The 25,438-nt window shown below is 38.4% G+C and overlaps 1 protein-coding gene across 1 annotated transcript in view; it reads left to right on the top strand.

Moving 5' to 3' along the window:
• Window positions 1-25,438, top strand: part of LOC104277962 (receptor-type tyrosine-protein phosphatase N2-like) — a gene marked incomplete at its 5' end in the record, with an annotated part of 82,443 nt that overhangs the window by 41,309 nt on the left and 15,696 nt on the right. Inside the window, 4 exons of the mRNA XM_009874784.1 lie at window positions 10,173-10,292; window positions 11,446-11,612; window positions 17,258-17,311; window positions 19,343-19,407. Coding sequence (XP_009873086.1) covers window positions 10,173-10,292; window positions 11,446-11,612; window positions 17,258-17,311; window positions 19,343-19,407 — 406 coding nt within the window. The remainder of the gene's footprint in view (window positions 1-10,172; window positions 10,293-11,445; window positions 11,613-17,257; window positions 17,312-19,342; window positions 19,408-25,438) is intronic.

The raw sequence follows: 25,438 nt of genomic DNA, 5'->3' as shown, positions 1-25,438 counted from the left end.
TCTGCTGTTCCTTGTCTAAATGCACAATGTCATGCTTTAGCAAGTCCAACAGAAACTCTTGGAGCCTGACATTGCCTTCCATGGCAGTATTTAGTAGATATATTGCTTCCTGGTTTTGCACAGACTTAGCTGCTAAGATTCCCTAGAGCTTGATTGCATGGTGGACATCAGCCCCTCCATTTTATCTTGGCTGAATGGCTACCCCAGCAAGAAACTGTTATAATTGTTTCCCCTCTTGCAGGCATTTCAAGCTGATTTCTACAAAAGACTTGTCTACAATGCATTTGTTTTACTTGAAAGTGTAAGAAAACTGTCTTGGCATTTACAACACAGCGGATACCCATAAAGAACTCCAAACTCCTGATTTGTCCTGACTCTAGATATCATGCCCAAACTCCAGAGACGTGGTTTCTAAACATCGTTTCCCTTAAACTTGCATAGGTTCTTCCACTCGTCAGTGACCATGTCTACATTAGCAAGCAGTGTGGCACACTAGGAGTGGGTTTGTAGTGTGTCACAGTGCATACCTGGTAGGTTTTACTTTAGACCAACTACTCAGTGGTCCAGTAGACCAAATGCCTGTTGGCTGGGGAGAAGGCTACATCTGGAGGAAGCTTCTTCCAAAAGGAACTCGGTTTCTGAGCTCTAAGACTGCTCTGCAGTGCCTGCTGCTCTTCATGTCTGTCATCTACATGATCATATGGTCCCATCCATTATCTCTATTTAAGACCAAACAGATGATTTAGTTTTGGGTAATCTTTTCTTCCTAGTTTTATTGGCAAGCCACTCTAAAACCTGTTACGTTGATCCAGTGCCCAATATTTTTGTGCAAGTGCTATTTAGACACTTAGCAATCAAATTCGCATTTGTTGTTTTCAAGTTGTCCAGATCTGAACAAAGGTCATGGTCAGCTCAGTGTCTTCTCTTTCCCAAACTGGGCAAAGCTTTCTCATAAAACATTGATGATGCTTTATCCAGGCTTATCCTGTTTAGCAGATACATGCCAAGTGCCACTATGGAACTGGAGGGAGACCAGTTTCAATGATCTTATTAGGGACCACTTCTTGGAAGAAGAAGGTGTAATACTTGGTAAGGGGAGGAAGAAGAGCAGGTGTTGTTCTTCAGTACCATCTAACTTAAGCCACTAGAGCTAGTTATTAGACTTAGCATTTTCTGTACACCTTCCTGTTCGTTTGGGTTGTCATGTTGACCTGAGAGATATCAGCTTGATGAAATGTTTTCTTTCAAAGTTGCAGTCTTTCAGGTGGAGATAGTCCAAACTCCTGTGCATTGGTCATTTTCAAATGGTGTTCAAACTTCTATGTGTTGTGAACGTAATAATGATAAGACAGGAGAGAGTCTTCCTCTGGCTTTTCTAGTGGCATAAGACCACCTTCCAAGCATCAGACTTCCACAGTTGTCTGTGTGCCTCCAGTTTACTTTCCAGCTCCTTGGATTCTTGGCATAGCTTGTGTAAGCCACCAAGTGCCAAGTTAGCTCCAACTTTCCTGGCTTACCTATTTCTTTGAAAACTTTCTAGCCTGCAGGAGTTGTGTTGTCAGTCATCTCATTGATCTGTTTTGCCACAGGGCTTCCTAATCTATCTGGATACTCTGTGTTTGCGGCTCAAGCAGAGATTTCGTCTCTGCCTGCATGTCATCTCTTAGACCGCTCTGGAAATTTTCCAGCTACTATTTTAATTAATTTCGAAAAGCCTCCAGCTGATTTAAGTCTTCTTTTAATTTCATCTGGTCTTGTTTTTATCTCTTTTTACCAATTACTATTTCTGAGAGATACCTTCTTCATTGATTCTATTTTGGTTCAGTGGGAATTCCATCTCACGATTCCCTTTCTTGAAAACTGGATGCCTCCCCTCACATGGTATTAATCCATTTTTACCTGAGCAGTTAAACAATTTACCAAGTCTGTGGGCTGTTTTCTTCTCAGCTGGATAGAGAATTCATCCTCAGGATAGGGTTTTGCTTTGATATACTTCCATTTTATTTACAAAGAAAGTACAGAGTTTTATTTCCTTGAACAAAGACAGAATCAAATAACAGGCAATAACTCCTTTTTTCCAAACCTCATTCACTCAGTGTTTTACCCTCAACCTCTCTTTCAGCTTTTCTTCTACCAGGATCACAATGCTAGTCTGTCGAGCTGTGCTGGTGGTTTCTTTATTCCTTGTACACAATTTTGCTGCTTATCTGGATTAATCATCTTGCCTTGATTAATGCCTCTCTCTCTGCATTAAGCATATCAGTTTCTAGAGAAACTCATGGGTCCATATGCTTCACGTTTCTCTCATTTTTGATGATAACTTCTGTAATTTCAGTTATCAGGCTCCATAAAAGAGTTTGCTTGTTTCTTATATTTATCTTCAATGAAAGGTGATGATTTGGTCCAGCAGCTTCAGTGAGATTTCACTCAGCTCTTTCACATAACGCTATTAAAATTCAACATCTCTTTGAACATAATTCAAAAGAAAGAGGATGTAGAACATTTCTGATCTATAACAAGTTTTCGCAGCAGGAGTTCCATGTTGTGAATAATTCTGGAGGCATAAAATTTTATTATTTTCCTTATGTGCTGGGCTATAATTCCGTGAAGTATTTGACATGAAGTACATGTCTTAACTTGCAAAGTGTTCTAAGAAGGAAGGCACGATAATATCTAAGAAACTGTTCCTAGGGGTTAGGATATTTAGAACGAACTGTCCTTGCACTGAAAAATTGTTCTTAATTATGCCAGTTTTATAAATTGCATGTCTGCTGAGGTTCCTCGTCTCCAAATGGAGATTTCTGTAGGAGACCATAATTTTTCCCTCTGGAAAATATCCTGCATTATGCCTTACTTTCATAAATCTACCCACATTTATCCTTCTTTCCCCTCCCCTTTTCTGGGGGGAAGTGCATTTTCATGATATTTTTTTTTATTTTACCGTATTAAGTGCAGTGGGAGGAGGGATCAGGCAGTTCCTGCCAAATAACTTAACAGAATATGCTTTAGTTGCCTTAGAAAATGAAATCCCATATGATCTGTATTTCTTTATTTGTTGTGTTTCTGTGATGTCCTCCCTCCATGACCAACATAATTAGTAAGTATATGAACATTATATAACCTCTACAGAAGGAGTAGAGAAATACGATTTTTCTCATTTTGCAGACATTCAGTAAGGTTCAAAGCACCTTCAACAGTGAGCCGTGGGATTAAATACAGTCAGCGCTTGTAGTTTTGACAAGAAAATTCTTTGACTTTTGCCTGAATAGATCTTTAGCTCAGGCTAGAGAGTTCCCCAGATGCCTGGGTGAAAGGCTCCAGTCTGTCAGGGATGACAGAGCAAATACCACTCACGAACGGCACTGAGTTGGACATAGGACAGGGAAAGGCAGACTTCAGGTGCTGACCCTTTGTGGTTAAGATACTCCTCCAGGAAGTGGGAAAGATGTGTTCTGAATGAAACCCATGCTTTTCATTGCCATCATCACCATCTTTCATCCACTATTTGCCAATACAGGAAATACTCTTGAAATCAGGAATGCTCTTCACTCTTCTTGTTAAAGCTGGGCATCATCTACCAGTGAGCAAAAAGAGAGTGCACTGGTGTAGAGGTTTGTGCTGTTGTGATTATGGGGAGCAGGAAGATCTCATCTCTGCTCCTTTGATTATTTTCTATTATTTCATTGCAAGACTATTGAACAGGAAGTGCAGAAAGAGTCCTGAGTAAAAAACAGGGCCCTAATCTGAGCCTGGGAGTTCAGATGCTGTTTGCTTTTCATTGCCCTCAATCTTGCATTTCTGAATCTAAAACTATTTTTAGAAGATTGTTTCTCTATGCATATTCAGGAGTGTATTAGCAGACTCAGTTCAAAAACCTACTATTGTTTTCCTCCCAGATCACACCAGCATGTTAAGAACCAACACGTCTATTTGGCAGCACTTGCTTTTCTCTTCCAGTTTTTGAATTCAACAAAAGAAATAGGAAATACTGTCAGTTGGTTGTTTCCTATGTAAAAAACATTAGTCATCAGTGATTTCCAAGGGAAAATCCCAATGGGCAGAAGACCATGTCCCTGTAGCTGAATGAGCCTCCCTGCAAGATTGGTGTTCCAAGCCTATGGGCTGAGTAAGAACAACTGTACCAAACCCTCTCCTGCTCTGATTGCTGGTTTCTGTGCTCCCAGTTCAGCATGTTTTGTGAGTGCTGAAATTAATTTACAGACTAAATTATTTTTCTGTATTTCGTTCTGTGCAAAACGTAGTGCTTTCAAGCAGCCTTGATTCCCAAGTTTTATTTTCCTTGCCTGGAATGGGACTTCCTGCATGTCTAATCAGTTCTCACCTTCAGAAAGAAGCGCAGATGAAAAGCAACAAAAAGCAATTCAATGTGTAAAATATGCATATTTTAATTTAATAAAAGAAAAAGAGCAAGAGAGAGATAGGCACAGAACAGCAGCCTCTAGAGCTCTAGTAACTTGTCAAGTCATGTGAAATAAATATAGCATTAGGAATTCCATAGGCGTTCAGTAAAGGAGTGTGCATTTACCATACTCACTTCTAATTATGGTTCTAGTTGGAGAAGGTGCTTAGAAGTGGTCCTTTTAAAATTTCTGTCCCTTTATTGTTTAGGTTCCACCTTTTCAGTACTAGAGTGAAAAGCTAATCACTGGTGATTTGGGCAGATTTTCCCTCCTTAATGTGGTTTTGTCAGCACTGCAATGCTAAAAAGTGCTCATATTTAAAATATTTAATAAGGCTTGAATTAAGAGTCTACCGAGAAGAATAAGAGCAGATTATGTCTCTCTGAGAAAGGAGAAGTTATTGCAACACATAAAGTCATCTAGAGTTTGCCTTTCCTATTGATTTCCAAGCAAGTGTTGCTGCAACAGCAGGGACATAACACGTGTAGCCAGTCTAACGACCATGTCTTTATATGGTCCTCTCTGAAGCTGTCATTTCAACTGCAAGAGTCAAATTTTTTTTTAGTTAAATACAGATTGTTGTTTGTAATTTTTTCAACCTACAAATCTACTTAACTGTCTGGCACTGCTATGACTTTGCAAATGGCAATATGGACTTTGCCAGATTTGATCCATTTCATAGCGAAATTATATCATTTTCAATTACAATATGTTGCACAAAAAGGTTGCTTTTTGAATGGTATACATTGTGAAGTTTAGTTGAAAACAGAAATCTAAGTTCTCCCCCAATATTTTTTTTTTAGTTAAAAGATCCCCCCTGATTTGTTTAACTCACGTTGGGGTTTGGTTTTAAAATATTCCGGAAAATACCATTTTCTGACTGTCTCCTTTCAATACAGTGTTTCCTGTTTCCAATGGAGGACTTGAAAGAAGTCACGGTTGAGTTAATTACTGTCAAGGTGTATAATGGGATTAATATTGTCTCATCCAGCAAGGGTTAGTACCTTGCTTTGCTTTTGTTTTAGGAGTTGTGTTTATTCATGTTGAGTTTTCATTATCCTTAGGAATTATCTGGAATTTGTTTGTTTGTCTGCTTTTCCAAATAGTCACATTGCTAACTATTTGGGAAGCCTAAAAGACTAGAAAGGTGAATTCTTTAGTTTGCTGGAGAATTTTCCCAGAAAGCAGCTGGTCTGTTTAGCCTGTTAATTTTAGTGAACAGGCTGGATATAACTGATTGTCCTGTCTATTTTTTACTTTTAGATTATCACATTTTACAAACTTTTCCACCAGTCCCCGTCAAAAGAAGAGTGTCTGGTTGGAGCACATATAATTTCCCCATCACTAAAATAAAGAAGAAAATGACTGAAAAGGGTGTTGGGGAGGATCTTTCATTTTAAAAAGAAGCTTCAGAATGATGAAGTGTCTGAAAAAAAATGAAGGGATTCGTATTAACCATTTTATTTACAAGCTAGTAAACAAGGACATTTTAAAATATAAGCTTTCAAAAACTCCTTTTTTATCAGATTTGTGACAGTGATGTAACACTAATTCTCTAATTTTGACTTTATTTTTCTCCTTAATTAAAAACCAAATCTGTGCTCCTTTGCAAGTAATTCATACTAAATATAATTCATCCCAATGTGGAAGTCCTTTGTATGGGACTGGCATGCTGGATAAGCACAGCATGAGTTCTGTACACGTGGTGGATTTCACCAACAGGGAATCCTGTGGATGTCAAACATGCTGCTCATCTCTGGGCTGCGGGATTGTCGTGGTTCAAGCTGACTGAGACAAAAAACCACAACGTCTCTAGCTCATTCCTCCCCCACCCCCATTTCCACAGTGATGTGGAGGGGGAAAATTCAACTAAAAAGGCTCAAAGGTTTGAGATTAAGGATATGGAGGGTAATAATCTTCCACTTAAGATCACGGATAAAGAACCAGAGAGACTTGGGGAGAAAAAACTTAGATTTAATTCACCACCACCATTTATGAAGTAGGATAGCGAGAGGAATACATCAATAAATACAACCTGATCTTACACTTTGCCCCTGCTCTCACCTTCCCAGCTACCTCCTCCCCCTCTATCAGTGCAAGGGGGCAGGGGGTGGAGGGTGCAGTCCATCTGGCCATCTGCTCATTGTCCAGGGCAGCTCCTCTTTCTTGAGGAAGAGGGCTCCTCGCAGTCTCTCCTCCTCGTGAGTCCCTCAGGGCCACGGATCGCTTTGGGCATGTCCCCAGCTGATGCTCAGTCTCTCTCCCCTCTCACACGGGGCTCTGCACGTACCGATGCATCCCGGACGTTCTCACTGCTGTCGATTCCCTCAGCTGGCAGACAGTCACCTTCCTGCCATCTCAGCCACCATGGGCTTCAGGGAAAGGTCCTGCTCTGGCAGCCTCCTCCCTCTTCTTCTCCTCTGGGACTCTTCTTCCACTCTTTCTTCTCAGGGAGACGTTCCTTTAGTCTCCTCTCACCTTCCCCTCCTCCAGCAGAAGAACTCCCCAATATTAAAGACAAGGCAACTCCAAACGAGAGGAAACCAAAAGAGTGAGATAGAACAAAGGGGTCACCTCTTAAATATGTTGATGGCAAAGGCGCTGGTTGGCCTGGCCCTGACCAGAAACAGGTCCAGCTCCTACCTGGGGATGGGGGAGGCTCTCGAAGTTTCGCACAAGTCTATCCCTGCTTTTAAAAAAAACCCACCAGACTCAAACCCATGACAAGTATTCAGCCTTTAATTTGCAATAAATATAACGGGATGGTGTTATTCTTGTCCAAGAAATGTTTTAGGAATTATGTATACAGCAGAACCTTTTTAAAGATCATTAACATGTTACTCTCTAGGCATGTAGGCTGAAGATCAATGCGTCACACAAAACGATGCACTGTCTTCCCTTTCCAGCCAAGCATGCATTGCAGAGCGCTGTAGTGAGCTGCTGGACATAACTCCTACTTTATCACTTCCATTCAGAAGATTCCATTCAATTTTTTTTTCTTCTTCTGAAAGGATTACCGTAAATTACAAACGTAAAACTGCCTGTGCTAGGTGATCTCACACTCCTTGAGGCCACTTCTAGCACGTGGCTGTGCCTGGACACAGAGCACAGCGAGGTGTTAGGTGTTGGAAACCTTCTGAACAACCCATCACCAAGTTAAAGACGGGGCAGTGAACAGGCAACAGTCCAAAAACTCTGAGAACTGCTTTTGAATTATCCCGCTCCTGTGTGCATGGGAAAGAAATTTGGATAACGACCTGATGGTCTAATATTTAATTAATCAGGGAAACAAAGAAAATGCTGTAGTCCTCCAGTAACAGGCTGTGAGTCTCAGTGAAAATCCCATCTCAACGGTAAGCACAGTGACAATTGTTTCTATCAGGGAAGACGGCATTAGATTGAATTGCCTTCTTGATTTAGTAGATTTGACTTCTACGTTTCTACACAATGACCTAAAAGAAATATTATACCCCAGAGTAACTTTGAAATTGTTTGTTTAAATTAACTTTCATTTGGATTTATGCTTAATGAAATCTTCAGAGATGCAGACAGCCCCTCTCTAATGAAATGCTGCATCTTTGAACCAATGAAAAGGGTTGCCAAACTGTAAGGATTCCTCTCTAAACGAGTGGGCTTTTATAATGTTACACTTGGGTGGCACAAGCAGAGTGCTAGATGATTAGTTTATGGTCTAGATCATTGTATTTTTATTACACTCATAAAAGCTGTGTTTCTCCTCATTTTCGTAATGGCTTCAATGAGCTTCTATACCTTCTAGAGGCACATTAAATCGTTATGCGATGAAAGTACTGATTTAGTGGGGCTAGTTTTAAAGTAAGATACATGTTTTGAATTCTTACCTTAGTCTGATGGCTGGCTGAAAAGGGTGGAAGTACGTTAGAATGGGTGAAAACTGTGTCATTCCTTACATACAAAGAAGATTCCCAGCTGTGGCCTAAAACAAATCCAATACAAAAAAGATACAAAGGATAAATCTACTTCTGTCTATAAAATAAATTGTCTATAATTTTAAAGTATTTTTACTGATTTTCAAGTGTTATAAGTATTTAACAGGAGGATGAGTGGATTTTTATTTAAGAAAATTTTTAAAGGGAAAAAAGGAAGATAAGAAAGATTATTTTTATTCCTTACTTTCAACTGTAATTTTTTTCCCCACTTCTGTTCAAAATCATAAAAAAGCCTCTTCTGTGCAAGCCCTAGATTAGTTTCTCTAAATAATTCTAAGCTGCTTTTTAAAGTTGTTTTAATTAGGTTGCAAAATGAAAAAAATGAAGAAAAATGTTATTTGTTTCTCTATATGGAAGCTGTTCTTAAAAGAGGAGACAACATCATTACCCGTGAATGGGAAACCTTTTTATTTGATATGTAATTAAAAAAATAATCCTTGAATTGAATGTATCATCTCATCTTTGCACAGTTTAGACAAAGGCCTTTTTTGTTTACAAAATTTACATGTCAATACAGTTGCTTATAAATATTTCTGTGAAATAAACATAACTCTTCACAAAAAGAGCAGTTTACTCTTCATTCAGTAATTTTATATGCTAGCAAAAAGACAATGAAAGTTGTATGCAAATATAACATCAATGTACAGCATAATAATAACAGTTTTTCGTGATTATGCTGCTTGGTATTAATTCATAGGAGCCTTTTTGTTCAGCCGTGGGCTGTGTTTGGAACAGAGATGTGCCAGACCACAGCATCTCCGCTTGTTCTGCAGTTTGTGGGAGACGATGCGCTGGATTCCTGTGTCCTACTCTGTGGCTGGTCTAAATTATTAGGTGATCATGCTGGTAATAAAGACACTCTGTTTTCCTCCATTCCTGTACCTGTGCTCTGTGAGTGCACAGTCTACAGCAGGAGTTGGACTTCTCTTCTACCGACAGTGAAAGGAAAAAATAAAGAAAGAAAAAATAAAACTAAAAAAGGAGAAGGGGTAAGAGAGATAGAAAAGAGGAAAGGAGCAGGGGAAGAAAGAGAAACAACCAAAAAGTTAAGGAAAGAAAAAAAAAAGAAAAGAGATGGAAAAATGAAAAGGAGAGGAATAAAGAAGAAAAATGAAAGAAAGAAAAACGAAGGAAGGAAAAAGAAAGAGAAGGTAATGCACATTTGCAACAAAGCTTTTATAAATGTGCTTTTGGAGGGATGATTTCTGCATCTGAAGTGTTTCTGGAAGAAGAAATTTGGTTTGGGTTTTTCCTACCTTTTCCTCATTACCCTTGTTCAGATGTAACTTTTGTGACTGTTTCAGCAGTGCAGTACTTCATTAGCTTTTGCTAAGTGGCAGACTGTGAAAAGAAAGAGGGTTGAGGACACAAACAGGTTTCACTACGTGTGACTTCAGCAGGTCCATGCTCTTTAGTATTAAATATCAAATCAAATCCCAAATAGTTGTGTGTTCTGCAAGCATCATTTGGTGTTCCCTGTGTGGATCTAGAAGTCTGAGAGAAAAGCAGCTGAACATGGTACCGGGAACGAGGAGAGATTTTGTGGAAGACCTGAATGGAAATTGCAGGAAATTCTTTAATATTTCATGGACGCCTGCAAAATATGGTGCCAGTTTATTCAGGGATTTGAAAGCAGCTGCAGAGTAAAAGTGTCTAATGAAAATGAAATAAATTTCCTGTGAATGGAATAAATTTTGATTGTGTGTCTGAGTGCAGTAATTATACATGTCACGCAGTAATTAGGCAGTCACAATGTGGCCACGGTGTCTTTCTTTGTCTGCAGATGGTCTGGGAGAACGGCTGTGTCGTTATTGTCATGCTGACACCCCTCACAGAAAACGGAGTCAAACAGTGCTACCACTATTGGCCAGATGAAGGGTCAAACCTCTACCACATCTATGAGGTACTTAACAAAATATCTGATTTTAAATGTGGCAGTAAGTGTACGGCTTGATTTCATACGGGGCAGGATGGTGCTTGAGGCCATCTAACCTGGAGGTTGAGTTCAGGGCTCTTAAATACTCTTCATGTGCCTTCGAGTAGTTTTGGATTTGCGAAAAAATCAAGCGCCGCTTTTAATAGCAAGGTAGTTTCCGCTTAATAAAATGTAGTAAATAATGAGCTAAGTATTGCAGTGAAAGGAGGACAACAATTTTGTTTTTCAAATGGTTTTGCAAGTGGTTAAAATGTGAAACTGTGTATTTATATTTTATAGAAAACTAGTATTTTTAGAACTAGTGAATTTTGCCTTAGGAAAAACCATATGTATATCTTTGTAGAAAAGCTTCTATATAGCTTTAGTAATTAATACTATCTATTTTTATCCTTGCCTCAGCTACAACAAGAAATATATATTTTTATTTCCTCCTTACATTTCTAGCTCAAAATAACCTGTCACAAGTTTTGTCAAAATGTGCCATTGACAATGTATGTCAGTTTTTTCCAGTTGTCCAGCTGAGTAAAGGAAGAAAACAATACCACAATGCCAGATACGAAGAATAGGAAAATGTGCAGAAATACTATTTAAACTAAAATGTGAACAAACTCTTTTTCTGAAAATATGAGCTCTGCAAAAAAAAAAAAAAAGCTGCATTTTTTTATGTTTATGTTTCTACTTAGCAGAAGAAACTGACTTTTCACTTCTCGTGTGAATCCAACTCAGATTTTTAAGACTGTTGAGAACAGCCTGGGCAATGCATTGTGGGCATTGCCAAGTAGAATGAGACTGGCAGTCTAACATGTTTTCAGGCAGTGTCTTTTCTATTCACATAACGATATAAAGTTTCGATTTAGTGAATTTTTTTCGTTTGGATTGAAACTGTCAAGAATTATTTTTATGTTTTCAATAAAATAGCACCGGCAGCTAATCCGTTTCTGACTACTACACTGATTGCTACAATAAATTAAAAAAAAATCCCCAGCAATGGCCAATTTGCTAATAAATATAAAGCTTTCATGCGATTCCTTTATCCCAGACATCTTACACCTGCAATCCTGAAGATGTGGCTTGCAACCGAAATTGCTTATCTCTGCTGGTTCCTTCCTGTGGGATGTAGGTAAACCTTGTCTCTGAGCACATCTGGTGCGAGGATTTCCTCGTGAGGAGTTTCTACCTGAAGAACCTGCAGACGAACGAGACCCGCACAGTGACACAATTCCACTTCCTCAGCTGGAACGATCAGAGGGTTCCTGCTTCCACAAGATCGCTTCTGGATTTCCGCAGGTAAAGCACAAAGTATGACAGTTCCCTTAAGATAATACAGATCCGAGGAACTAAATTTAGTCCTTTTAATTGTCCTTTAAATATTTACGGTTTGAAAGGGGCTTCCTCAGCCTGTGATGACACAATGCTAAGCTAAACTAACACAAAAATCTGCAGTAGGCTGATGTTTAGTGTTGTCTCACAGGTAGATGTTGCCTGGTTTTCAGACACGCTCATTTCCCATTTAGAGGTCAATACTTTTCCTCCCTTTGTACAGATCTTCAGTGCTTCTGTATCTCTTTGTTTGCCAAGTATTTATCCATTCTGCAACTTCCAGGGTTTTTTTGGCTCACCTATGGTGCTTGTTGCAGGAATCTCACAAATAAACTATGCAGTGTGAGCACATTTGAAAAAAAGTCACGATGGAGTCCTATGGCAACAATGACATTCCCATGAAAGTGTTTACTTGTAAGGATCAAACAGTGAAGTCTTTGGACCTTCTTTGGTTGCAGGAGGGTAGAAATTTGAGAACACAGATGAAGATGTTGACAAAGCTTGCCCTCTGGAGTTTTAAAGACAGTCAGCGTAGCTTTAAAATACAAATAGACAAAGGCAAAACCTGTGAAAGTCCATGCAAAACCTGTGAAAGTCCATGCCACCATCTCTAATGTTTGCTATGTGTATCTAAATTTTAATTTGAAAATTAAAGCCGGGCATGATAAATACAGGAGTGAAATAATCTTCATTTGATTGCAAACCGTGCCCACTGCATCATGTGTAGGTGTTAGCATGTGTCAGCTAATCCACAGCGATGCGTTTATGATTAATGAAAAGAATCTCCATGAGGTTTGGGGAGTTGGATCTCAATCCGCAGGCGGCCTGTGGGCTTGCATGTTTTCCTCTCTCTGCTACATTATCTACAATCCCCCGAAGTGATTAGAAGGGGCTTAGTGCTCAAAAGGTCCAAACTTGTTTCTTTCAGTAAGTTCTGGGAGCTCTGACTGATGCACCTGCACCCGAGGGGAGAAGCTGGCTTGTATCTGTCGGGAGCTGGTTACACAGTTGTCCGTTTGTGAAATTTTACCCTTAAAAAATGCCACTTTTTACTCAACAGTATTCTTGTATGTACTGCAAGGCGTGCCAAAGCAGACAGTCATCTTATACAGCGCAGGTCACATAGCAGAGTACAGCTGTACTGAGTCACTAGGAGCTACGGTTAGGTGAAAGTATAAGGATGTGAGACAGAGTCGCAACACAAAAACAGTGCCAGAGGAAGGAAGCATGGCCACAGGAGGGAGTTGAAATTGTAGTTGCATTCTCAAGGTTTTCTTCTCTGGGTTCAAGCTTTAATGTAATTTTTACAGGTTGATTTGCCTTTGATAGTGGTACTGAGGAAGTTGTTTGTAGGGAATTTCTGTAGTGAAAATTCTGACCTGGTTCAATTAAGCTATGTGAGGCTGCAGCACGGAGCTCACGCGGCATCTGATTTTGCTCTTTTTTAAGTTAGTGGGAAATCTGCTAACAATTCTAACTAGACTATAAATGAGGCTGTACAGCCGGGATGTCTGAAGTTCGAAACACCTCGACTCGAACTTGCTTCAGTAAGAATTAAGGTCCCTGCATAAAGTGCAGGATTAGTTCTACAGTAAGTCGCAGCTCACATTGCCAGGAAAGCACTTCCTAGAGTGACATTGTATAAGGGTTAAACAGCCATGTTGAAGAAGTGTTGTGGAATACTTTGAAAAAGAAAAACTATAAGTAGATGAGAAAAGTAGTGGAGCTGCCATTCTTTGTATTTAAAGCCAGTACGGGAATGAACCTGTTAAGATTTAATTGAATTCTGAGTGTTCATTTCATACGTATTCACAGTCCAGCGTAGGGTACTGTAATCATTTGCTACGTGCAGATTTTGTACAATGAACTCATAATACTGAATGCATAGTAAAATTCCGCCTGAAAAGGAATTTTGGCATGCACAATAGCTGGTCTATGAATCTCAGTTTTCTTGGTCATCTGATGTCGCTGTTTTTTTTTAATGACAAAGAAACTAATGCACTCTTGCTAAAATAACGTATTTGGAATTCATTTATACATGTTTTGCACCCGAAGCTTCCTATTTAAAGTACAAACTGCTGGATTATGACAGCTGAGTCATAAAGCCCTCAGAATAAATGTCTGGTGGCGCTACCATACTTGTAGTAAGGTAGTGCTAGGAAGGGGCTGCTCTCATTTCTTTTAATCTTATCTATGTTTTTATGTGCATTCAGTGTGTTTGTATATATATATATATGGATATGTGTGTATATTTATATATTCACATACATATATGAAATTAAGCATATACATAACCAACCCTCTATTTTTTATAATTCATCACCAAGAAAAATTGGATTCCCAAAATTACCTTGCCCAGAGTCTGTGGAAATATGGACCTTGAAATTTTTATTGAAGTAAATTTTGCAAGTCTCTTTGAAAACTGAAAGCGTACATTTCTCTTACTATGTATCAGACAGTGTTTTAGATTATTTTGCATCTAGCAGATACATTAAACCTTGCAGAATAATCTATTATACTTTCATAATGTAGGTATAAATTGCCAAAAAGAGATTATTCTGTGTATTTTGAAAATCTGTACAAAAGACAGTCCCTGAGAGGTGAGGCTACTACAGAAACCACTGGTCAGTTTTAAATGCTTCTGGAGTCCTAATTTCATTTTGAACAATAGACCAATCATTATTGCTCTGGACTAGCTTGTTAGTCATGCACTGATATGTGTAATTAAATATTTCTTGAGCCCAGAGGGAGCACATTTACACTTTAAAGAGGGACTGCTAAGCTAAAAGATAATTAGCATCACATGTGAGGGCTTTGCTTAAAATATATATCTATTATGCTATCACTTCTCGCTGTGTGCAATGGCATTTACTAACACTGCTCACTTTAAAAATGGACAAATTCTTATTTTGCCAGCTAATTAGCGGTTGCCAGTGTCATTTTTGTGATGTTGCAGCTAGTAATATGAGCCCAGTTGCATAGTCACAAAAGTGATCATTGGAAACTGTGACTCTGCTGCAGGGACAATGTGGGAAACCCCTTTTCTGAGCCTCTAACGACCTCTGACCTTTGCTTGCTGATGGTTTGCATGATGATTTCTTTTTCACTCAATGAGCCAAGGGTTGGTTTGTATTACTAATCATTCTTTCTAAGTTAATTCTTCTTGTATATGTGTATATATATATAATATATATTTTCTTCAACACTCAAGAACTTTGCTTACTGATGAATTTTCAGCTCACGCTCATTAGCCAGAACTAGGAATGAAATGAGATGTTGCTGCACTTCTAAATATTTTCATAAACTATATATAGAAAAAGCTATGAACCAGCTGGATGGAAACCCTTTGTTTTAATGTGTTTTCTGAAATGTGTGATAATGAAAATGTTTGAAACGCCTTCAATAAAACTGACAAACATAAGGTGTCTTTCCCTTTTTTTTTTGGCTGTCTGATTTACTGGGAGGTCTGATGTACTGATAGGTTTAGATCGAGTTTGTCATTGAAATTATATTAGGACTTTGGTAGATGACTACTCACAACACGCAAATATCATATTAGTGGTGCCAAACAAGGAACAAAGGAACCTCACAAGCAGAAAAAGAAATGGTAAATACCCCTCTGTAGTCATTAGCTTTTATTTAACACTTTAAATGCAGAAACAACTCTTTACTAATGCACGTGATGGGGGGTGAGGGAGGATGACCAGCTGCACATAGGGGAGTGCAGACTGCTGTATCAGATGCTGTCGCAGGCATTTCAAATACAATTCACTGTACAATGCAAAAAATAGATACCAGGCTTTATATTGTGTAGAAAAAGTTGGGCCTCAGATATGACCATCAAGAACTGAATGGTTTATTCTTGTGAAAACTCTGCTGCAGCTTAAGTCATAGAAGTTTCACTTGCTAGTGCCTGTGTATGTTCATGGACATATAAATGGTCAATTTAACTTCTAAAGTCACGTGCTTCTCAATGACTTACCACTTAATTTCATAGAATGTTGTTCTACTGTGTTAATTGCTTACATCCAAGGAATATAAAGACAGAATGTTTCTGCATGTATGATTTAAATCAGTAAGCGAAAGAGTAAGAATTGTGAAAAATTCCTGAATTCTAATGTTTAAAGGGAATCATTGCAAGAACTTAATATTGTTATTAAGTTTGGTTAGCGTCTTAAATAATAAGAATTAGAATGTGAAAACATGAGACACCACCAACATCTCTATAGCCTGTTTGGATTGAGTTTCAGGTATCCTGACTCCCTGTCACATTTAGAAGTTTAGGCATCTTCAGGCTATACTGTAAGCAATGTTTAAAGATATATGCATGTTTTCACAGCACAGATGTTAGTGAATAGATGAACAGCCAAGAACTAAATGATTCAGTAGGTTAGTTATGCTTCAAAATTCATAATAACATTGTACCACAGTTGCCAAATTCCAGCAGCTCACTTCGGTTTAGCACTTGAGATCCTGTATAGCATTATAGATCCTATATAGCTGATCTGGGGCCTATTAGAGGGTCTGGGCATCCCTTGGAAGCTGCCCTTTGAAGTGGTTTTATAGGAGACCTTCTAGCTCCAGTAAACTCAAACATCTCATCAAGCAAATTGAATGAAATGTTTTAATTTCTTGAAGCAATGTGTTCCCATTTTAGCCTTTATTCAGCTTGCCTTGTTAACATATGTGTGCATATTTTGGTTTTTTAGGCCTGTAACACACTTGACATGCAAAATATATCCTAGAGCAAAAGAGAGGGTTTGGGATTTTGTTTTTTCTAAGGCAATTTAAATAGATTTAAAACAATTTTGTGGGCTCTATTCTTAGACTGAGTATCTGAGTTTGCCTCAGCATTAGCCAATTCCTTCATTGAGTTTACATATCAGCAGATCTGTTCTATAGTTGTACTTTTATTGATTGGCTTCACATATATTCTCTTGTCACTCAGAATATCTAACCAGGAGCCTGTGGAACACAGTAATGTACAAGTACTAAATGTATAAGACTGCTGCACTAGAACCAAAGCAGTAAAGCTTACTGATGGATTGAGTTATTTTTACTACAATAGATTATGGTTTAGAATTTTTTGAGAATATTTTCAGATTTGATATTTGCCTTTCTAGGAAGAACTGGTTTTACAAAGCAGCACACATTGTACAAAGTATACCGGTATAGCCATTTTTAATTCTGGATCCTGTTTGATGCCCCTCAATATTTCTTTGAGCAAGCTCACGAACTCAATGCTGGCTTTCAAATTAAAGCATCTGAAGATAATCTTAGTTTTGGAGCTAAGACATGAGACATTTGAGAAAAGAGATCATTTGTGTAGCTTAACTAACAACGATGATGGGATATTTTCTGGGCTTTCTGCAGCAAAGCAGAAGCAAACTTTAAACAAGATTATGTATGTAGCAACTGTTCTTTAGAGGTCCCTTCCAACCCCTAACATTCTTTGATTCTGTAACTTCTTGTTATATTAGGAAATTATCAATCTGACTGTTTCTTTAAAGACTGCTGTATTTTCTTTTTCTTGCTGCTTATTTTTGACAGTTGGCTAAAGAAACACAGTAAGTAATACACTTAATTAATTTTTTGTGTCTCTTTTATTTCAGAAAAGTAAACAAGTGCTACAGGGGTCGCTCTTGTCCAGTAGTTGTTCATTGCAGGCAAGTATAATTTCTAACATAGCTTTAGAGAGATTTGTATGTGTAAGCATTCGATATAGATATAAGCAAAATGGGCAGATTAAAGCTTTAGATGAATCACTAAAGAGGTAGTGAGGTAGGCTGAAGGTATATATTAAATATAATTCAACTGAGTTTTGATGCTAATTAATACTTAGGATCTGTGTTCATAATAAAATTGTCCTTTCCTATGATTTTGCAGATGCTGTGCCATGATTTAACAATGTATCACCACCCTTTCCAATATAAGTAACACTTCAATTTTATAAATTTTCTTAAAAATTATAGTACTTCATTGCATTCCCTCCCAATTTTTTTCTTCTTTGCTTGCTTTTAGCAATCATAGTAAGAAGAGAGCATTGTCAGGGAGTGGAAACCTATCCAGTCACTGAGTAATCATTTAAGGACAGATTATCTTTAGACTGATAGATGCACACGAAAGCTATTGGGCAGGTTGAGGGAAAAAATTTACTTTAATAACGTAAATGTTCAGGTTTGCCATTGGATGTTCTGAGGTACAAGGAGAATGTTGCACTTATTTATTGGAGATACTTTTGTAGGATAGGAAGACAGAAAACCAGCCGTGCTAAAAGGCACGTTGTTTGCCATGCCTCGCTCCACTTTGGAAGAGGACGTGTTTCTCACGTATGGCTCAGCAGAGTCACCTTCCACTGGATGTGAGGGGCTCTTTGCAGAGGTTAATGCTCTGGGGGAGGCTTGTTTGCATTGCCTTCAGGAAGCCTAAGAAAAAAATATTTGATGTAGAATGAAGAGCCTACGAGTTTCTTGCTTTTTCCTTACTGTGACGGATAGAAATGTCTACCGTCGGCTCAGAAGTTTTTGGTTTTATTTGGCCTGATCGTTGCCTTGTCTCTCATTATTCAGCTTAACTAATAAGATTGTGTCTTTGTTCCCTTCATAGACACAGAAAAAAAATTATTACCATTACCTCCTTTTCTCTAAGCAGTAATCCAGTAACTGAAAGAAAAAAAAAACTGTCTTCAGAGACTTAACAAAAATTGTTTCGTAGCCTGCCTGTAAACAGAATGTAATAACGTGCTTCATGCTGTTCTATTATTTTTTCCTTTCATTAATTGTTGTGCACAAATTGAGCTATCAATAAAAATAATGGCGTAATTAATAAAACTACGTACCAGTCTAATTGGTCACACATGCACCTTTGTAAAAATTTTGGGGAGGGAAAGCGAAAAAGCTTTTACTTAAAGTCTTAATTATGTTTGCTAACAGCAGCTCTAAAAGAGCATCACACTGGCAATTACACGTTGCTCTCTGAAAGGGACACAAGCTGCATTCAGATTAGAGAGCTTTCCCCCTCCCAAGGCTTGGTCTCACATCTCTGAGGAAGGGCTGATGACACACAAAAATTAAAGGTGATTCTTAGGAATTGCGTGCTAACTTTTTTTCTGATCATTGCAACTAAGGAAGAAGTAAAGGGAAGGGTAAAGATAAAAAACAAACCACTTGTGATGTATAGTGAAGAAAGATCACAGTCCCTCGGTAATCAAATATTTTGGTTCTCAAACAGATCTCTGTATGCATTCCCTCTGACTGCCGTGTTCAGGTGCAATCTGCAACGTTCTGGGACCGTTCTGGATAATGTTCTATTCTAAATTATTCTGTGATTCTTGACCTCATACACAAGTGACTATAAGCTCATTATATGTACACTTTCTGAACAGAAATGGTATCCTGTTTTAGGGTTAGTGACTTTCCACTGTTGTTTAAAATGCTTGTCTTGCATAAATACAACTTGGCTTAAAAAATCAAACCAAAGCCCTGTTATCTGTGCAGGCTAGTAGATAATCCTCCACCAACAGCTTTTGTTTCTTCAGTACAAGTTTTCTCTCCTCTCTGAATACCCTCCTTTAGCCCCTTGTTCTCTCCTTTCCCCCCATGTGTAACTGTATAATGTTAAGGGCAGATACCTTCATGTTGAGTCTAGATGCACATTGATAGGCTTTATTTTTTTTCTTTTTCCCTTTCTGTTGGCAGCGATGGTGCGGGAAGAAGTGGAACCTACATTCTAATTGACATGGTTCTCAATAAAATGGCCAAAGGTGAGAATCAAAAGGCTTGTTACTTCCTCGGTACTGAAAGATGTGCTTGTGTTACCATGACAACTCGGGGAGCAATATTCACAGAAAATCTGAGAATAAATTAGAGGCAAATTGTGCTCTTTCCTGAATGTTCCTAAGTTTTATTTTCATAGCAATTTCAAACAACAAAATCAAACACAAATGCTCTGTGAATGAGCAGGTGGTTTTGTCCTGTTGAATTTTTAAATTTATGATATAAAGTAGTTAATGCAGTTTTTAGAAGATATCTGTACAATCCTTAATTAGTGGTTGCATGAGTTAGGTCCTGGGCTGCTTCGTGATTGTTTCCAGGTCCTCAGTCAGCTACCCAGCCACAATGGTGAAAAGTGATTATTTCTCTTCTTGTAGCTGTCCATTGCCAACAAAGCACCAAGAAGAGCAGGTACTGGACAGAGCCTCATGTGCTGCACAAATTTGCCTCTTAGGAGGAAAAAAACTGTAGTGAACAGGGCAGAGGACTGAAAATAAATCGGCTAATGCTCTGTTCCCTTTTCTGCCACTGTCTCTTCCATATTGAGCAATTTATTTTAACTATTCTGTTCCTTGGTTTTTTTATTTGTGAGATGTGATTTTATGAAGTGGGAAAACATTTGTCAACATAAATATATACTGTTCTTTGTTTGAAACAAAGTCTGTAGATGCTCTGTAGTTTGGGACCATTCCTTTACTTTTTATTAATTTGTAAATGGTTTGTGGTGGGAAATACTTGAGATACCCTGAAACAATCTTTAAAAGTTAGAACTAATCCAAATGTTTAATACTTATACTGACTTCAAAAGGAAGGAGGGTGACAGTGAGCATGTAAACCTGACCATATATTAAAAAGACATAATAGTCAACATTATATCTTGTACCCCTTCCTCATGCCTTCGACCATGTTTGTATCAAAGTTTCATAGCACTGCGTTTTAAGAGGAAGAGGTGAAGTTGAAAATGAACAAAAACTAGTCATTTGCTTATCTTAATTGTTAACCTGATTTCTTAAGCCAACTTGATCTGGCATTATGCACATACATGTATTTAAAGAAAAACAATTAATTGTAAAAACATTAATTCATGTAGAGAAACAACATAGAGTCCTTTGAGTTCTAATCACTTTACAGTTTTTTAAAATCTTCTAACACAGATGTATTTTTTTTATGTAGTTTAAAAATACATTCCATGCTTTGCAGTCATTTGCTCTTGCATCCTGCATATCCCGGTCCTGTGGGACATACTGGTGTACTGTTGCTCTAGAAAGAAAAGTTTAGCATTTTTTTTTCCCTCTCCTGATTCTGTTAATATGTCTTATAAAACATGGACTGAATTTTCTGCCTGGAAGCATTGTGTGGAACTTGCTGCTGCTGTTAGAAGAAGTTGTGTGTTTGCCTTCTCCTTAGCAGTATACTGAAAATAAATTTTTCAGTGGGATGAGATTAGTTTTTCATGCTCGTTGGAAAATAGGTTTTCGCTCTGTGAAGGAATATGGAGATATTTCCAGTGCTTGTTACATGCCACGTGACAGCTTAGTCTTTAAAAATAGAAGCAATGACATGTCGTAAAATTAATGTAGACTTTTGTTAGGTGTTTGCTCGGCTCATTTCAGTCATCAGCAATGAGAAGCCGTAATGAAAACTGGATTTAAAGTATATGCAATTTACTCGCATAAAGAAGTAAATGAGAAGTATTTTCTAGCTTGGGGCTTTCAGCCACTTAAGGGAGGGTTGACTTTGTTGTAAAAGCACTGAAGAATGCCATTTATTGACTCCATTGTACCATGTAATGTCAAATTCCATTTTAAGTGTGGGCTTAGCGCTTCACAATACCAGACAAGTCATGTGAAACTGGCCAGAGAAAGGCGTCACAGGGCTTTTTGGAGATCGGTCACCCCCATTTTGTTCTTGACCTGCTCCCCTCTGCCCGTGGGGGTGTGCGACGCAAAATCCTCTGACCTGGTGCTTTGGCTGGGGTTTAAATGAAAGATCAAAGGGCAGAGCGGGCATCTCAGCCCTGCTGAGGTGGGCCTTTCCCAGGCTGTCACACTGTGCGGCCGCCAAAGGTTTTGTTCGGGCGGGAACCGAGGCCCAGCCTGTGCGGCCGGGGCCCTCTTTGTCTGGCCTGAGAAGCTGGAGGCCCAGGTTGAGGATCCAATGTTCGTCAAATGATCAAAGGCCTGAAGCCCTGGACATGAAATCTTTCTTTCCATTTCCTTTTCTTAGAGAATGAATTGCACGAGTGGCAAAGAATGCCCTTTCCAAAGCTTTTATGTGGAGTGCGAGGGCTAACTTCAGAGTCCTTCAGCGCTAAACATAAAAATGTAAGTGCACTTTCAATCTGGGCCCAGCTGCAAGGCCAGCATCTAGTAACATTTCTTTCAAAAAAGGCTTTTAAGGATTAAGGCCTTCAGGCTTTCAAAAAAAAAAAAACCCCCCCAAAACCCCACCATGGACTTTTAAGAATAAACTTAGAATAATTTGAATTTCTTGTTCCACTGTCTGGTTTATTAGAAAGTAGACAATAATGCATTTTTAAATCAAAGTAAATAGAGGAGTACTTAGTTTTTGCGCTGGGAAAGTAGAAAGCAATCAATAAATGCCTTGGCTCTTTAGTGGGGTTTTTAATAGGGTAGGTTGAGAAAAGGAGCTCCTTTTTCATGTAATGATTTACTTCCCTGCATTCTCTTAGACGGTTAACTGTAAATGCCTTTGTCATTTGCAATTTCTTCTCCTAGTGCTCATTGAATCAGTGCTAATACTTAGTCTATTATACACATTATAAATTGTATATTTTACTATCTTGCCTGTTGCCATCCCTCATATTATTTTAGACGCTGAAAACCACCAGCAAGGGTCCTGTTCCTAAAGCCAGGGGAAAAAACAAAATCGAATTGGGGAGGATTTTGTGCTTGGCGCCAGCCACATCAGTCCAGTGGCCGCAACCCCTTCAAGAGAGCAGGAAGGAAGTTTTTTTTTTTAAAAAAAAAAAGGCGTTTTACAGGATGGCAAAAGTTGGTACCGAGGGTAGAAATACTTTGGGGCTGGGCGGGGGGCGAGCTAGCAGGAGGTCACACAAGAGCTGGCAGGGAGCTGGCAGCAGCAAACCCCTTCCCGGCTGCCCGCCGAGGTGGAGGAAGAGCCGCGGGACTGCCTCCGGCTCTGCACAGCGTCAGGAAGGATGTCCTGTTGGGTCGGGGTTTTAATGAATTTCGCTGTCCTCTGTGCAGTAAGTGTAATGGCTGTATCTGTGCATTCACTCCAAACAGCCACATTAAATAATCTTATTAGATACTGGAACAGCCGGAGAACAACGGTGTCTATTCAGCGGTGTCATTCCTGTGTCGTGTCAGTACAAAGTTTTAAATGCAAGTGTATCCTTTTGTTTAGTTGTTCCAGTAACTTAGTGCTGCTATTTATCATGTCGTTTATTACTATAATTATTTTCCTTGCTACGCTGCTATGCAGAGTAGTTACAAGACCCTGATCCTGTACCATTAAAGTAATAACAAAAAATGAAAGTGTTGAATCTGGCCTTACAGGAGCACAATTAAATACTACTTAATGTGAATTAACTCTGATGACAATTTAATGATGATACTATTTTTAAATGGGTGTTACAATTTTAGGACAGTTACCAAGTCACCTCTCATTTCGGTGACAGACAGCTCAGGACAAGATTTAGTTTTGAGTGAGAAGTGATTTATTTCAAATCGATGTGCGCTTCCATGATTTAAATAAACACAGAAAATTATAACGGATTGGTTTTGTAGATAACAATGCTTGTGGGACTTTGGACAGAGACTGTTTTTCTGGGCTGAACTCTGCTGAGAATTTCAACATTCTTGATGTATTTTTGAGTTTTATCCTTTGTTACTAAGGAAGATACACTGATTTAGATTTAGTCTACTTGATATTCCTTCTTCACCCCAACCTCACAGTGACTCTGAGCTGATCAGGTTTTTTTCTTTTTGTTTGATCTAGAGAAAAATTGATAGTTTTCTTGTTTTTTTGTCTTTCCTGCAGGCTTATTGTAGTGACTGAATATATTGGTATAATGCAAGACATTTTTATTGAGTGTTTCTGGCATGAAAAAGGAAAAAAATGAGATTATAAGTCTTCCTACTTTCATTTTTCTCAACTGAGAGGCTTGGATAGTGTAGATAATAGTTTGATTTTTAGATATTAATCCAGCCAGCAGCTGCTTATGGTTTGCTGACCATCCATTTTCTTGTGTTTGAACTAGCTGGAACAAGCTGAGTCAAAGGGAAGGCGAATATGAATTTTAAAATCCTTTTAAAGTATTGATTTCTGAATTCTAAAACCCAGCAAAAAGATTTGATTTAGCAAAGCCGAACTAACGGTTTATTCTCTCGCATTCAAAAGCTTGGATTATGATTGATGAGCACACACACTCTGGCCTGGGCTGGCTGTGGAGGTTATCTCCCCAAGTCCTTGCCTTGCCCCCGCTACCCTATTGTCTGAGAGTCTTGTGAGTCAGCTCCTGAGCAGATGCAGTTTATACCGTGACATTTTAAGGCAAAACAAAAGATTCCTTAATTCGCCTTCTGACTCATCATGATCAAATGATTTTGGCTAATCTGAACCCTTGCTGAGGTTTTGCTTATCTGCCGTGTGGATTTAACAATCATAATGAAGTTGTGGGGCTAGCTCCTCTCTGAAGAGATTTTATGAAAGAAAATCCTTGGCCATATTCATGTTAAAATGCATTCAAGCTGCTTATTTTTGAGTCCTTATGCAAAGTCTGAGAAAATTCTATTGTTTGGCTGCGATGATACAAGTCTAGAGGAGACTATTTCTGACATACTCATGATGAACAAGGGAATATTTCTTCATCCCAGAATCCATCTTCTCCTGTGAAAATAAAACTTAACATACTATGTGTCATGCAGTGACTGAGAGAATAAATAGTGTAAAAGAGAGATTACTTTTTTTTAATGCTATTTAATGGCAAGAGGACAAGAGGTAGGATTAGCAATAGGTAGTATTCTAGAGAAAAAATAATGGCAAAAAATTTCAGGATTTAAAAATTTATTGTTTTCATGTTCTAAGTCTGAATTTATCCCATTGCTAGTCTTTGAGATTTGGGTAAAATAGATTATTAGCTCTAGGAAAAAGGAAAAAGATACAGGCTGCTCAAGCAAAAAAACAATAGGGTTTGCTTTGTGCACTATTATGCTATCCCCAAGACTGCCTCAGTTCTCAGCAACAATAATGCTAACCATGTAAATCTGAAATGTTGCTATTTCAATTTCTGAAGGAAGTTCTTAGTGTCCGTGTAAACATATCATATGTTATAAGGCCGGTTTTTCAAATGAGCTGCATTTATGTATTGTAACTTTTATGTAATGAGTTGCCCTGGAAACACAATTAGGCAAATAGTGCTCATTCTTGCAGCCTTTCCCAGCAGATAATTAATCACAAGGAGAGCTGGGCCTCCAGCTACACGCAAAAGTGTATAGGCAATGTATAGGACAGTTTTTCACGGTCCAGCCTGTGGTACTCAGCGGACTCTCACTGTTCAAAACCAGCTGTTTAAAACAGTGTTTATTTCCTTTGCAGAACACATTTTGTCGTATAAAGCTTTAAAGCTTTTGACACATTATTGACACTGTGGAGTCATTGATTAATAGTTCGTAAAATGAAGATTAAAATGTAGCTAATGTTCTCCAAGCTTCTGTTGTGAAATGAATTAGTGACTATGGGGAAAGGGGTGTTGGCTTATGTTTCCTAGCGTATGTTGTGTGGATTGCATTTTTAAATGGTTTCCTTTATGGCATATAGAGATTTCAAACAAAAAGCAAGGAGGTTTTCTGATGTAATTTCTTTAGCTTTTTTGGTTTTTGTATAGTTTAGTGGTCAGGGCTTACTCTAAAAGAGACGTATTTCTTGAGTTATTTGCTGTTCTGGTGATTTTATTGGAGAAGAATTGGGACTAGGAAAGTGTGGTAGAAAGCAATCCTAATTATTCAGGGTTTGGGGCAAATGAATTGTGAAGAA

Source organism: Apaloderma vittatum, unplaced genomic scaffold (assembly GCF_000703405.1).
Source record: "Apaloderma vittatum isolate BGI_N311 unplaced genomic scaffold, ASM70340v1 scaffold14098, whole genome shotgun sequence".
Taxonomy (NCBI): Eukaryota; Metazoa; Chordata; class Aves; order Trogoniformes; family Trogonidae; genus Apaloderma; species Apaloderma vittatum.
This window is presented reverse-complemented; position numbering and strand designations above follow the sequence as displayed.